The sequence below is a fragment of the Barbatula barbatula genome (assembly GCF_947034865.1).
Source record: "Barbatula barbatula genome assembly, chromosome: 19".
Taxonomy (NCBI): domain Eukaryota; kingdom Metazoa; phylum Chordata; class Actinopteri; order Cypriniformes; family Nemacheilidae; genus Barbatula; species Barbatula barbatula.
In genome coordinates this window covers 4,061,594-4,074,423 of record NC_136782.1, presented here as the reverse complement: position 1 = coordinate 4,074,423, position 12,830 = coordinate 4,061,594, and the positions used below count along the sequence as shown (strand labels likewise).

At 40.2% G+C, this 12,830-nt stretch overlaps 1 protein-coding gene across 9 annotated transcripts; it reads left to right on the top strand.

The window, feature by feature from the left end:
* The first annotated feature begins 553 nt into the window (after positions 1 to 553).
* Positions 554 to 11,321, top strand: atg16l1 (ATG16 autophagy related 16-like 1). Of its 9 annotated transcripts, none has more exons than XR_013787983.1 (20): positions 574 to 751; positions 1,796 to 1,904; positions 2,091 to 2,184; positions 2,407 to 2,512; positions 2,738 to 2,811; positions 2,888 to 3,139; positions 4,264 to 4,329; positions 5,036 to 5,122; positions 5,259 to 5,321; positions 5,438 to 5,482; positions 5,958 to 6,057; positions 6,563 to 6,668; positions 7,126 to 7,196; positions 7,495 to 7,566; positions 8,317 to 8,437; positions 8,514 to 8,619; positions 8,695 to 8,866; positions 9,090 to 9,137; positions 9,216 to 9,317; positions 9,779 to 11,321. XR_013787983.1 is itself a non-coding variant. In XM_079480790.1 (20 exons), the coding sequence occupies exons 2-20, from the start codon at positions 1,799 to 1,801 to the stop codon at positions 9,870 to 9,872; spliced, it is 1,863 nt and encodes a 620-aa protein (XP_079336916.1). In that variant the 5' UTR covers positions 574 to 751; positions 1,796 to 1,798; the 3' UTR covers positions 9,873 to 11,321. The 9 variants fall into 9 exon arrangements, 6 of the variants coding, with proteins under 6 accessions (XP_079336917.1, XP_079336918.1, XP_079336916.1 ...); XM_079480790.1 differs by having other exon boundaries at positions 8,717 to 8,866; XM_079480788.1 differs by having other exon boundaries at positions 591 to 751; positions 5,955 to 6,057; positions 8,717 to 8,866.
* Positions 11,322 to 12,830: the final 1,509 nt, after the last annotated feature.

Below are 12,830 nucleotides of genomic sequence, written 5' to 3'. Positions count from 1 at the left end.
GAGGTGTCTGCCAAATTATACTTAAATAAAACATATACATATATATAATGTACTTAGGCGCACAAATGTCTAATTAACTTTTTTAACCTTTTTAATAATGTCTTAAACGCTGTAATCTACTTATTTATTCAAGTAAAATGTGATACAAATAGTGTTGGTCTTACATTTTAAATCTTTAAATTGCTTTTACCTGATACATAGACATGTATAGACTTTTTAAATCTAAAACAGCTCAACTTACAAACACATAACAGTAAGACCTAAGCCTCTCTATTTTTCCTTCCTTTACCTTATAAAAATAAAATAAAGTTATAAAACAAAATATTACAGATTTACACTAAGTTTTTTAATTGGCATAGGCACAGAAGAATTTGAAAAAAACAACACAAAAAATATATAAACAAAGAAATAAACAGAGAAAAATTTAATAAATAAAAAACTAAATACTAAGAAACAATAAAAATAAATATAGATCATACAAAATTACATTGTCTCGTAAAACAACGTTTTATTTTGATACGGAGCGAAACACGTGACGTCATATACCCGCGCCGAAGCAGCAGGCAAGGCAACAGACGTCGGTTGAGCCAAAATGGTGCTCGTGGTTTTTCAGTCAGAAGTAGGTTAGCATGAAACCAGGCCGATTAAAGCTCTCTAGACCCGTTGCGGTGTTTTTTCGGTAGGATCGTTTGCAATTATCTGTCAGAAGAGTCGCCGTGAAGTCCGCGGAGACGCGTTTAGATGCGCTGAGGTAAAGTAATCGCGTCGTTTAATGAAAGTGAAAGTCAAGCGCTGCGATTAGCCGGTGCACTTGTAGTCTAAACGTCACATTAACAAATCGCAACTGAACATCGCATTCTGTATAATGCTGTTATTTATGACGCATTTTAAACATTCATCTGGTGCGCTTGTTTTTTTTCCAATGCTGCCTGTGGCATTCGTTTTTGGTCACTGCCAGTCCATCTGTCCGAATCTTGTCAATATACTTTTATTTATACCTGAATGATTGTTTACATCTAACACGTACGTCTGTTTAAACGTAATTGAATGTTTACCTTTCATGAACATTTTCAGCACGTGCGATTGAGGGTCGTGTTTTTATGGGTAGAATGACATTGCAGATCTGATGCTGTGTGTTATACATTGCTGTCATAAGTTTCAGGTTATGTTTCGTCCATTTTTCGTTGATCTTTTTAAACAAGGGTTAATGGAATTTGTAAATATTTGACTAACTTGGCAAACCATGCCTCGCATGCAATGTTTGTTGGCGTCAAATCGGATCTTTTTTACTTTAATAATGACTGTTATTATAAAGCACTAGACGCATCACTGCATGCTATTCTAAAAACAAACATTTGCCTTTGTACTTTCTTTTGTTTATATCGAATTGTCAGCACTTATGTCATGCTTGTCACATATAAATGAACCGTCTTTGCTTACATTATGTATGTTGGCCTATACATCAGTAGAATAGGAAATAAGGTCAATGGTGTGTTAGCAGTGGAAGCTGTGAAGATGCTCTGGAGGATGAACTTGAGGTTCATATTCTATGTGAGGACCGAAAAAACTCTCACAATTCACTGGACCTCCCATTCAGGTCTGACAGATGTGATGAGTGTGTCCATCGGAGGGATTTCAGTGTCCGAGTATGATGACACATTATTCTTATGACACATCCTGACACAGAGATCCTTATACAGCGCAGTGGTTTGCTTTAAGAAACTGGTTCACTGGATATGCAAATGAAGCTTCGGTGCATCTTATACGGTGTTAACTGAAGTGCGTGTGTGTGTAGGAGATGGCGGGACGCCGAGTCGAGTGCTTGTGGAAGCGACATGTCGCAGAGCAGTTGAAGCAGAGAGATAGAGTTCAGCGACAGGCCTTCGAGGAGATCATACACCAGTGTAAGAAACATCTTCACATCACTACCTTCACCAAAACACACGCACGGGAATTTCATATAATCACATAAATTACGGAGTACCGCATAAATGTTTCTTGTTTTATTGAGCACGATCATATTGTTTTCTGCAAAATATTTGAGGCGTCAGTGAAGTAATATGTATATCTGTGCTGTTGACTGTCTCTAGATAACCGTCTGTTGGAAAGGTCTGATCTTCAGGCTGTTTTCTCTGAACGTCTCCAGACGGACAAATATGAACAGCAGAACAGACACGACCTAAGGTGCTCATGGGAACACGTATAGGGTTCATTATACACATCTTTTGGAAAACCCGGTGTAAAACCGACACTAAAGAAACAACAGATAGACACATAATAACGGCACAGAAAGATTCTGTGATTGTGAAGACAAAAAGGATCATGAGTTGGCTATAGAAACATAGATGCCAATGAGACAAGTGTGTGTTTGCACGGCATTGATGTTGTTAGTTTGGGTTTGTGTAGTCCGGGCGTTGACGGCGGTCGCAGTGATTCTCTGCAGCAGGAGATGGCTCAGATGAGAATCAAACATCAGGAGGAACTGACGGATCTACACAAGAAACGAGGAGAGGTTAGAAGGATCATATGCTGTTTATTAAGTAATAGACGTTTAAAAAGACGTTGTTATCACAAAGTATAAAAACCTGGTATTACCTCATAGCAAATAACAATCGTGGCAAAATGCTTCGAGCTAAATGCTTAAAGGTTTTGTGTAGCCCTTTTGCTTTAAAAAAAGTCTGTTTGGGAAGTAAAACAAAAATCAGCTGTGTGTGTGGTTGTTTATGTTTCTTTGCAGTTAGCCCAGAATGTCATTGAACTAAATAACCAGATTCAGCACAAAGACAAAGAGATTCAGAGTAATGAAGCCAAGTAAGTGTGTTTGATATTTGTGTGTGTGTCCGGTTTAAATCAGATCTAAATGAATGTTTCATGTGTTGGTTATCAGGATGCTGGAATACCAGCAGCAAATCTCGCATTTGGAAGGCGAGTGTCGCGAGTTGCGGAACTCTCTCGCCGACCTGGAACGAGCCAATCAGACACTGCGGGACGAATACGACGCCCTGCAGATCACGTTCAACGCGCTGGACGAGAAACTACGGAAAACCACTGACGACAATCTGGAGCTGGTGACGCGCTGGATGGCGGAGAAAGCTCAGGAGGCCAACAAACTCAACGCTGAGAACGAGAAGGACTCCAGGTGACAAACACACACACACACACACACACACACACACGTTAACTGTGTTTAAATATGCAATCAATTGACACAACCTCAATTTTATTAAAATATAACACAAAAGATACTAAATCTGAGTTTGTTTTGATTTGACAAAGGAAAATTTATTTGACATGTATGTGAATACAAATCTTGACATTTTCTGAATGTACTTTTAGAAAGATTCAAGTCACATTACTAATAAGTTTAACATAAAGCCACATTGTTTATCATAAATATTTTCTTTTGCACAAATAGTTGAGTTTGTCTTTATTTTCTTTCATAAAATTCTTGACAGAAATGGATAAGAGTACTTTCAGATTAAAATGAAACCGAACTAGAAAACACTTTCTATGATCCAGGTTTTCAAATCGTGTTAGTCTGCTGTTCAGAAGGATTTGTGAATGGCCCATTTATAAACGACTGTTCTTAGACCTGCTGATGAATTGTTCGGCTGTTAAGGGTCGTTTGGAGACAGTAGGATTGGTCTGATGGGGCAACGCCCGTCAGTTTCTGAATTTCAATGCAAAAGAATGGGGCTCATTTCCTGACCCCCTCCCCCCCCCATGCAGAATTAAAGGAAAAGTTTACCTCAAAATGGTGTTATTTTTACTCGCCCACATGACGTTCAACGTGTTTTCAGATCTCCCAGCATCTTCGGAACACAAATAAAGATAGTTTAGGGACATCAGAGAGACTTCCAGTCTGGAGACATCGTGGTTATAGTTGCCGTCAAGGTCCAGAAACGTACTAAAGAAATCGCAAAATTGCCCATTCGCTCGTAGTGGCTCAATTTCAGTTCTTTTTTTGAAGCAATAAGTGCGAAAACAAACCAAAATAACGTCTTTAATCGATATATTCTCACCTATAATCTCTTTATATGTGTTCCGAAGATGCCGGGAGATCTCAAAACATGTTGACCGTCATGTGGGGTGAACTTCTCCTTTAATTCTACTTAAAAATAGCAAAACTTTGATTTCGAGGTCAATTTATCTTTTAAGCTTATTTAAAGACCTCACCCGATTGGCTGTTTGATTCTGGAGGGGTGTGTCTTTAGAGTTTAAATGTGTGTGAACTGTGGGTGTTCACTGCTGATGTCATTACAGACGCAGGCAGGCCAAACTTCAGAAGGAATTAGCGGACGCTGCCAAGGAGCCTCTTCCTATAGAGCCGTAAGTAAGAGTGTGTTTTAAACCGAGAACATAAATCCGTGTGAGATTGTAAGGATCAGGGTCTTGAAAAGCCTGGAAACATCCGAACACATACACTCCTGGGAAAGCCACAGGAATGTTTCTAGTGAAGATGAAATTTTCTAGCTTTCTACAATATTCGCTTTCCATCACCGCCGCTTGCTTAACAAGCGGCTCTATTTTTGAGCATTGTATGCATTACATAAACACGCTCAGGACGTGAAGTCGAGTATTTTTGCTTTTACGTGATGCATAGTTTTTGATAGTCGATTGAATATTTATGTGAAACAAAGGTTAAAATATGCAGCCACGCTAAAAAACACCCATCCCATGGGCCCTGTGCATGTTAATGGTTCTTTGTGGATTTATCGTCCATGAACTTATTTACAAAATCCTTTTTTATTAATCATCACAAAAGTCTGTTAGTCATTAAAATGCTTTGTTCTCCACAAGAGTCCATTTTTGTCGTGGGCATTTTCTTGCTGACCTCATAGAAATATCATCAAATGTCAAATCCTTCAATTGAATTATTTGAGAATATTGATTTCTCTTTTTTTGTGATGTGATATGTAGCTAGACTTAAGTATCATCTTGAGTTTCTGTGGCATCTGTGAATACTTGATCTTAGAAGGGCCCCTGTTTATCCATTTTGATATCTCATTGAATGTTCCAATGTTGTTTGATGTAGAGATGACGACATCGAGGTTCTCTCAGAGGATGCTGGGAAGGGAACAGGCGAAACATCACCGGGTGGACAGCCCAGTCGCACACCCAGGTAAACACAAACACAGATCAAAATCTAAAGCGTTCCATTGTTTTATATACAAATCATTAGGAATTCTACAGACTAACTCTATTTCACAACCGGATAATGTCAATTTCTAACGTCTGATGTTGTGTCTGTATGTCAGTAAACGGACGTCTCAGCCGCCGCCTCCTGCTGGACTGCTGGACTCCATCACTAATATCTTTGGGTATGTTACGGTCTGTGTGTGTGTGTGTATGTTCATGTGTGTTTCTCTCTTTCTCTTCCTCATTCTTTACACTGTATGTGTTTGTGTCTCATTCTGCGCTCTCTCTGTGTCTGCAGTCTGTCTGATTCTATCCACTCTGGTTTCATCCCGTCTGAGTCCAGGTGATGCACGCTGTAATGTGTGTGATGGCTGCTGATATCATGTTTGGCTGGCCGATAGATTGAATATTCACGTGTTTTGCTGGTGATAATTATCAAGCAAAGTTGTGAATATGGCAGCGATTTAAATGTGTGTTTTGAGTAGTTTAGTAGTGGTGCACCGTGCACCATTTTCTTTGTTGTGTTTGAAAAACTACCATGAAATGCATGAACATTGAATATAAATGAGTTTAATATCAACATTTTAGTTGCAATTTATGTGTAAATAATTACAGAAATCGTCTTTAAATGTAATTCGGCTTTGTTTTCAAAAGATCCACACAACGTCGCATATTACTTAAAATGATCACAGCTTCACATTGATTCGATGAGTGATTATAAACGCTTCACTTCATGAATGCTTCTCTTTGTAATCACACACACGCTAAAGTCATACAGTATAAGTACAGAACAACTTGTTTTGTTGTTGCTACAGAAGACGGCGTTCTGTGAATTCGTTCGGGACATCTCCCGAGCCAGCCGAAGCGGCGTCGATGTGCTCAGATGTCCGCGTGCCCTCCACCGCGGTGCACATCTTTGTGAGTGTCGCATTTGCTCTTCATCTTTCATTCTGCCGAGCTCATTTGAATGTAGGTCAAAGGTCAGTGATGAGATGTAAAAGGTCTGATGTCTGGTTCTCCTATCAGTCTCTCTTCCCCTCCCAGCAACCCCTGCTCATTTCCCAGCATGCTTTAGTCGCCCGGTGCTGGTTTGAGGTGGCAGCTGACATTTTGGACGTTTCTGCTGTGTTTAAGAGTCTCTTAGAGAATATGTTGAGATCTCAACAGCCACGTCCGACATCATCACAACACACAGGAGGGCGAGAGTGATGGAGAATATAAAACCAGCACGTGATCTCAAGTTTTCAAGCTGAGACCTTTTGTATTGACCTCTGTACAGAAATCCCCAAACGTTCAATTGTCTGAAAGCACCACAGACGATGACGATTTTGGGGATTTAAAAAGTATTTCATTATCTGAAAGTGATTTGAGTTTTTAATCAAGTATTAGTTTGTAATTCTAGTTTCTTTATGGTTTTGTGTAGGACGCTCACGATGGGGAAGTGAACGCTGTGAAGTTTAGTCCCGGATCTCGACTGCTCGCCACAGGAGGAATGGACCGCCGAGTCAAACTCTGGGAGGTCGTATCAGGTGTGTGTCTCATCATTCACAGCTTTCATCCGAGGTCAATGATGAGATGTAAAAGGTCTGAAGCCGTCATGTCCCATCAGTCTCTCCACCCCTCCCAGCAGCCACCGCTCATTTCCCAGCATGCTCAAGTCGTGTCCTGCTGGTTTAAGGTGGCCGCTGATATTCAGGACATTTCTGCTGTACTAAAGAGTCTTAGAGAATAAATCGAGATCTTGCAGCAGCGTCCGACATCATCACAACACACAGGAGGGTGAGACTGGCGTCGAACATTAAACCGGCACGTGATCTCTAGTTTTCAAGCTGAGACCTTCAGTCATTTCAAAGAGGAAATTTTGCGCTGAACGTTGTGAAACTGAAGTGGCGTAATGTTGGCACCACAGAATTTCTCTGTTTCCTCCTGAAACAAAGACGCTTGTGTGTGTGTGTTAGTGAATTTTTAAGGGATTTGTTTGTTCAGGGCACTGCGAACTCAAAGGAACTCTGACCGGAAGCAACGCGGGGATCACCAGTATAGAGTTTGACAGCGCGGTGAGTTATTCTGTCTCAGTGATGTTAAAACACCGCCTGCACAAAAAAAGCACTCACTGACAACATAACTATATCTAGCTCTATAGAAATTGATCATTTCCCTAAACATCAAGGGTAGTCTAAAATACGAATTCCCCCTCATGTACGTGATGAATTATCAGTATTTCTTGGACAATTTCTTGCACAACAGCCAGTTTCAATAATTTCAGATAGCATTGCATTGAAGGGAATGAAGAATCAATGATGGCGTTAGTTAAATAAAGTGCTGCAACACTGAATGTGTGTTTGTTCTCTGCAGGGTTCGTATCTTCTGGCCGCATCAAATGATTTTGCCAGTAGAATCTGGACTGTGGATGACTCCAGACTGCGGGTGAGAGCACACAAACGCTTTTCACACAAGAAACTTGTGTTATATAGAAATAAAACTGTATAAATAAGGATCTCTCAAAATAAAAATTGGCAGATTAATAAATGAAGAAAAACCCTCTAAAAGCCAACTAAAAAAAAATGAGATTGTTGAATGAATGCTCTCCTCCACACATAGTACACATTACTCAAATCACCCGCCAAATATCTAGATGTGCTCAAAGCAAATGTAATTGTCAAAAAAGCATTCTGACGGATTTAGAGGGTTTTGCATCTGAAGTCTTTAAATAATAAATAATAATCTGTAACAATAATTGTCTGCCGAAATATCAGAGCATCTCTAATTAGGATGTTAACAAAGGATTTAACTGCTTATTTGAAGGTTCAAAGGTCAGTGATGTGATGTAAAAGGTCTGATGTCCAGCTCTCCGTCAGTCTCTCTGCTCCTCCCAGCTGTCCCTGCTCATTTCCCAGCATGCTCTAGTCATGTATTGTTGGTTTGAGGCGGCAGCTGATACTCTGGACGTTTTTGCTAAATGAAGGGTCTCTTAGAGAATAAGGTGGGATCCGAAGTGCAGCGTCCGACATCCACATGACACACAGGAGGGCGAGACTGACGGAGACGGGTCAAGTGATCTCAAAACTCAAACTGAGACCGTATTCTGTGTGAATAATAATTCTATTGGAGTGTTAATCCAGGAGAGCTGTTTGCACAAGTTTGTGTTTGTAATGAGTTGTGTTTGCCGTTTCAAAGCACACGCTCACAGGACACAGCGGGAAGGTCCTGTCTGCTCGTTTCCTTCTCGACAACGCTCGGATCGTCTCCGGCAGCTACGACCGGACGCTGAAGCTTTGGGACTTACGCAGTAAAGTGTGTAAGTAATGACTCGGTTCTCTACTGTGCCCGAGAGTAAAGTATCAAATGTTTTTATAAATTGACATATCTCTCAGGTATGAAGACGGTGTTCGCAGGATCCAGCTGCAATGACATCGTCTGCACAGAGCAGTGTGTGATGAGCGGACATTTCGATAAGAAAGTTCGTTTCTGGGACATAAGGTGGGTGATGATGTCATCAGAGGGGCGGGCGTGTGCGTGTTCAGGCGGTCTGTGCCTCTAACATTTAGAGCTCAGTGTTTCTGTCGATCGCGTGCAGGGCGGAGAGTATCGTGCGTGAGCTGGAGCTGCTGGGCCGCGTGACGTCTTTAGACCTGAATCACGACCGCACGGAGCTTCTCGTCTGTTCTAGAGATGACCTGGTGAAAATAATCGACCTGCGCAGTAACGCAGTGCGACAGACGTTTAGGTGAGCAGCTTAGAAACATGTTTTTTTTAATCTTTTAGGTTTGTTGCACAGTGAGTGCATTTTTTGCGGTTTGTAACTTCTAAACCCATTGCCCCTCGATCCATTAAGAGCTTAAATCGAAATGTTATTTCTTTATTTAGGATGTTGGCAGTGGTCTGTAGCTATTTGTTATTTGGCTTTTACAGAATAGCTAAAGTCATTTCTCTTCGTTCTGTCTCTGCAGTGCTCAAGGTTTTAAGTGTGGATCTGACTTCACCAGAGTAACGTTCAGGTAAGAGTGGTGATGATTTCCATCTCACATCTCGCGTCTAAACTCTTTTCCGAACTCGCTCTGTGTTTTTGTCTTCAGTCCTGATGGCAGTTATGTGGCAGCCGGCTCTGCAGACGGAGTTCTGTACATTTGGAACGTTCTAACAGGAAAACTAGACAAAACTCTTGATAAAGGACACAGGTGAGCACTGTGTTTGGAATGGATCACTGGTGTTACGCTCTCGGGGGTTAGATGATGTGGCTGCAAACAAAACTATAAATCAACTGTTTATTTGATATAATATGATTTAAAATATAAATAGAGGTTCAATGTTGTAATTCGGTTTTCTAATGTTGGAGATTTTTAGATTGTGTTCAGACAAAGCATTGCGACCACCAAACATCAGAATGAAATGCTACAATACATTAAAACCATTGTAAAACCAGACAATGTATACTATGCTGCCTATAGTTTATACTGCATCATTACATTAGTCTCAATATCAGTCTTCTCACACCGCCTGTTATAAACTATTGAATATTGCAAAATGTAATATCATGGTTGATGCAAAATCTAGCACGAGTAGATGATTTTTCACACCTACAGTGACTCATTGCATTTGAGCTATAGTTTAAATTCTTGTCTTTATCTTCTGTTCACAGTTCTGCCATCAATTCAGTGTCCTGGTCTCCGTCGGGCGCGTACGTGGTCAGCGTTGAGAAAGCCAGCAAGGCTGTGCTTTGGTCTGATATGTGATTGGCTGGTCTCTTTCCTGCCTTTGCAAAGAATGAGACAAAGTGAGCCCCACCTCCCACCGGCTTCTTAAACTCGAATTCCCATACAAATGGACAGCAATGTACACAATGTATAACAATATTTATATCGGTCGGTGATCACACACATACTCAGTATGAGGCAGAGAATGTTTTTTGTTTATTATTTTAACACGGCTTTAAATGGGTGTGTGTGTGCATGTTTTCTGTATGTGTCAATTGCTAAGGCCATACAGATACAGGCAACTGAGCTGCTCCAGGCGTGTGAGTGTGTGCGTGCGTGCGTGCGCGTGTGTTTGACTCTAATGGACATTTCCAAGTGGATGCTGTTTATTCTGCAGTTCCAGAGGTATTTCATAGTGGGCGCTGTTTACCAAACAATTCTCTAAAGCTCACTGGCTGGACGTGCCGGACATCGTGCTTTTCCCTAAGAAAATCTGGAGTCAAATGAATGTAAATCAAAAGCAGTCCTGGCTTCTTCGATTGACTTCGCATTGAATCTTATGGGGGCTTCCTCTCAGCCTCATATTTTACTGTATATTGAAATTAACAGATCTTGCATATTGCATGATGAAAATAATGCCTTTTTATTACCAATAAGAAAAAAAACGATATATTGCTAATATGACGAAGAATATGATCATTTGAATGTGAAACGTTTAGTGTTTACTGTAATACAGTAATGATTCACGTTAAAAAAACTCAGATAAAATGTACCGAGATGTCACTTTTATAATAATTTGGCGGAAATGCGCTCGATTGACAATGCATGAAATGTAAATGATCTTAAAATTGGCTTTATTTACTTTAATTTAAATGCTTGACCTTCACCCATACCCTGATGGGCTACAGAATGATCAGCTTCAGTATTTTGTCCAACGAGCGTGCGACTGATGAACGGGGGATGCGTGTGTTTTAAGGAAGATAATGATGCTCTGATTTTATTTGATGATCTCTGCCTCATCTTGTACACAAGCTCATATCCATCAGAGTATGTGTCCTTTGAGCGTGACGTGTGTATCAGACGCTGCATCACTTTCAAACATTCTGCCAAATGGTTTCTGGGGGAGAAGCAAGTGCACGTTTTTCAAACTAGCGAAATTTGCACTTGGTTAAAACGTCAAAAACTGTACTGCATCTCCACGCGGCCGTCGAGAGAAGCGATCTCTTCTAACACTATACTTGATGTTCCTGTGGCAAACAAGTGCACTTGATTTCAGAGGTTGGGCGGAGGGGAGAGCACACTTTATGGATAATTAATGCTTCATGTGGACGTGGCTTGAGTTTTAGCCCCGCCCTCTCTGACCTCTTAGGTGGTGCCGAGATTGGGCACTGTATTCTATTCGCCGAACGGAATGTGGCTAATGTATATTACGGTCTCTGTAAATGTTTGCTTCAATGCTTGAACATTATAAAACATGTGAAACACGCTACTTCAGTTTGTGTTTGTCTTTTGTGGGGAATTAGCTTTTTTACTTGACTAGGATTTAAGCAAATAGTTCAATTGGTTATCTTCGGAAAGATGTGGTTGTAAAGTAGCACACATGAAGTCTGCTTTATGAATACAAATTTAAATGTACATTAATGTTATATTGACCAAAACTATTAAAACATTGATATTAATTGAAATGAAATAAAATACAAGCCCATATGTTATATGAAAAACTTGTTTAAATACACAGCCAAGTTTTAAGTTGAGGCACTAGCTGGAAATAATATCACATAAAATACAGATTAAACTGGCAATATTAAAATACTCAAATGAAATAAGCACATCAAACTTACTTAAAATGAATGTAAAAATGGAAGATCACTTAAGATATTAATACAACTGTAATACTTTACAATAAGGTGCTATTTGTTAACAATTAGTTTATGCGTTAGCTAACATGACTCATACTTCCGCAGTAAGTTTATGAATAAAATCAAACGTTTTCACTGGTAACTAATGTTAACACACCATGAGCTAACATGAATAATGTATTGACGTTAACTAACATTATCAAGGATTAGTAAATGCTGAAAAACGAAACGTCATTGTTACCTAATGCACTTACTAATGTGAACTAAAAGCACCTTATTGTGAAGTGGTACCAATACAACTTTAGCAAAGTTAAATGTGCAGCTAAAAGTATGATGTAAATGAAATGGTCAGAACATGTTTCGTGAGGATGATTTGTCCGGTCCTACAATGTCTCATCAGTTTGTCTCGAGCAATTCTGGCTTACACACTCAAGTTTATGATTTCCATGAAGTGCAACACAAGAACTGTAGCTGAAGGTGTGTGATGGGACATCATTCACGGATCACTGAGTGTGTTACAGGTTCAGGCTCTCTAAGTGAGATGGGTGGGTGTGTGCGGGTCTGCGTGCGCACGTGTTATAATCCCCTGTGCTGACATCAGCGATGAGACTGCTGACTTTGACAACACAGGCTTAAAGGGTTTAAGAAGCTCACATGATTACAGATGACTGATCTCTCCTCCACCTGTTGGGCCAAATACAGTCGTCTCTCTCTCTCTCTCTCTCTCTCTCTCTCTCTCTCTCTCTCTCTCTGTCTAGTCACCCGCATGTCATTCAAAACCTGTATATGACTCTTTCATCTGTGCAACACAAAAGAAGAACTTTTGAGAAATGTCTCGGTGGTTTTCTATCCATAGAGTGGGGACCAATGTTGTTTGGTCGTCGACATTCATTAAAACATCTTCTTTTGTGTTCTGCAGTAGAAAGAAACTCATATACGACACGTTTGAAGGTGGTGAAGTAGGCCTAATAAAAGAACTTAGATTTTATGAGTTATCTGTCGCTTTAATAAAATGTCTTAATCTTTTTCACATCGTAATGGTGCGATGTTTTTTATCTCTGGTTGAGGTAAGTTACGGTCGGCCACTCTGTGTGATTCTCAGAGAGGATTAGATCATCTTCATAACTATATCAGGCCC

What these genes read in the sequence shown, in the direction of transcription:
- atg16l1 (XM_079480788.1), top strand. Translation starts at nt 1,799, where the DNA reads ATGGCGGGACGCCGAGTCGAGTGCTTGTGGAAGCGACATGTCGCAGAG. An exon ending in GAGCCTCTTCCTATAGAGCC is followed by an intron (nt 4,330 to 5,035) that starts GTAAGTAAGAGT and finishes TGTTTGATGTAG; the next exon opens with AGATGACGACATCGAGGTTC. An exon ending in GTATAGAGTTTGACAGCGCG is followed by an intron (nt 7,197 to 7,494) that starts GTGAGTTATTCT and finishes TGTTCTCTGCAG; the next exon opens with GGTTCGTATCTTCTGGCCGC.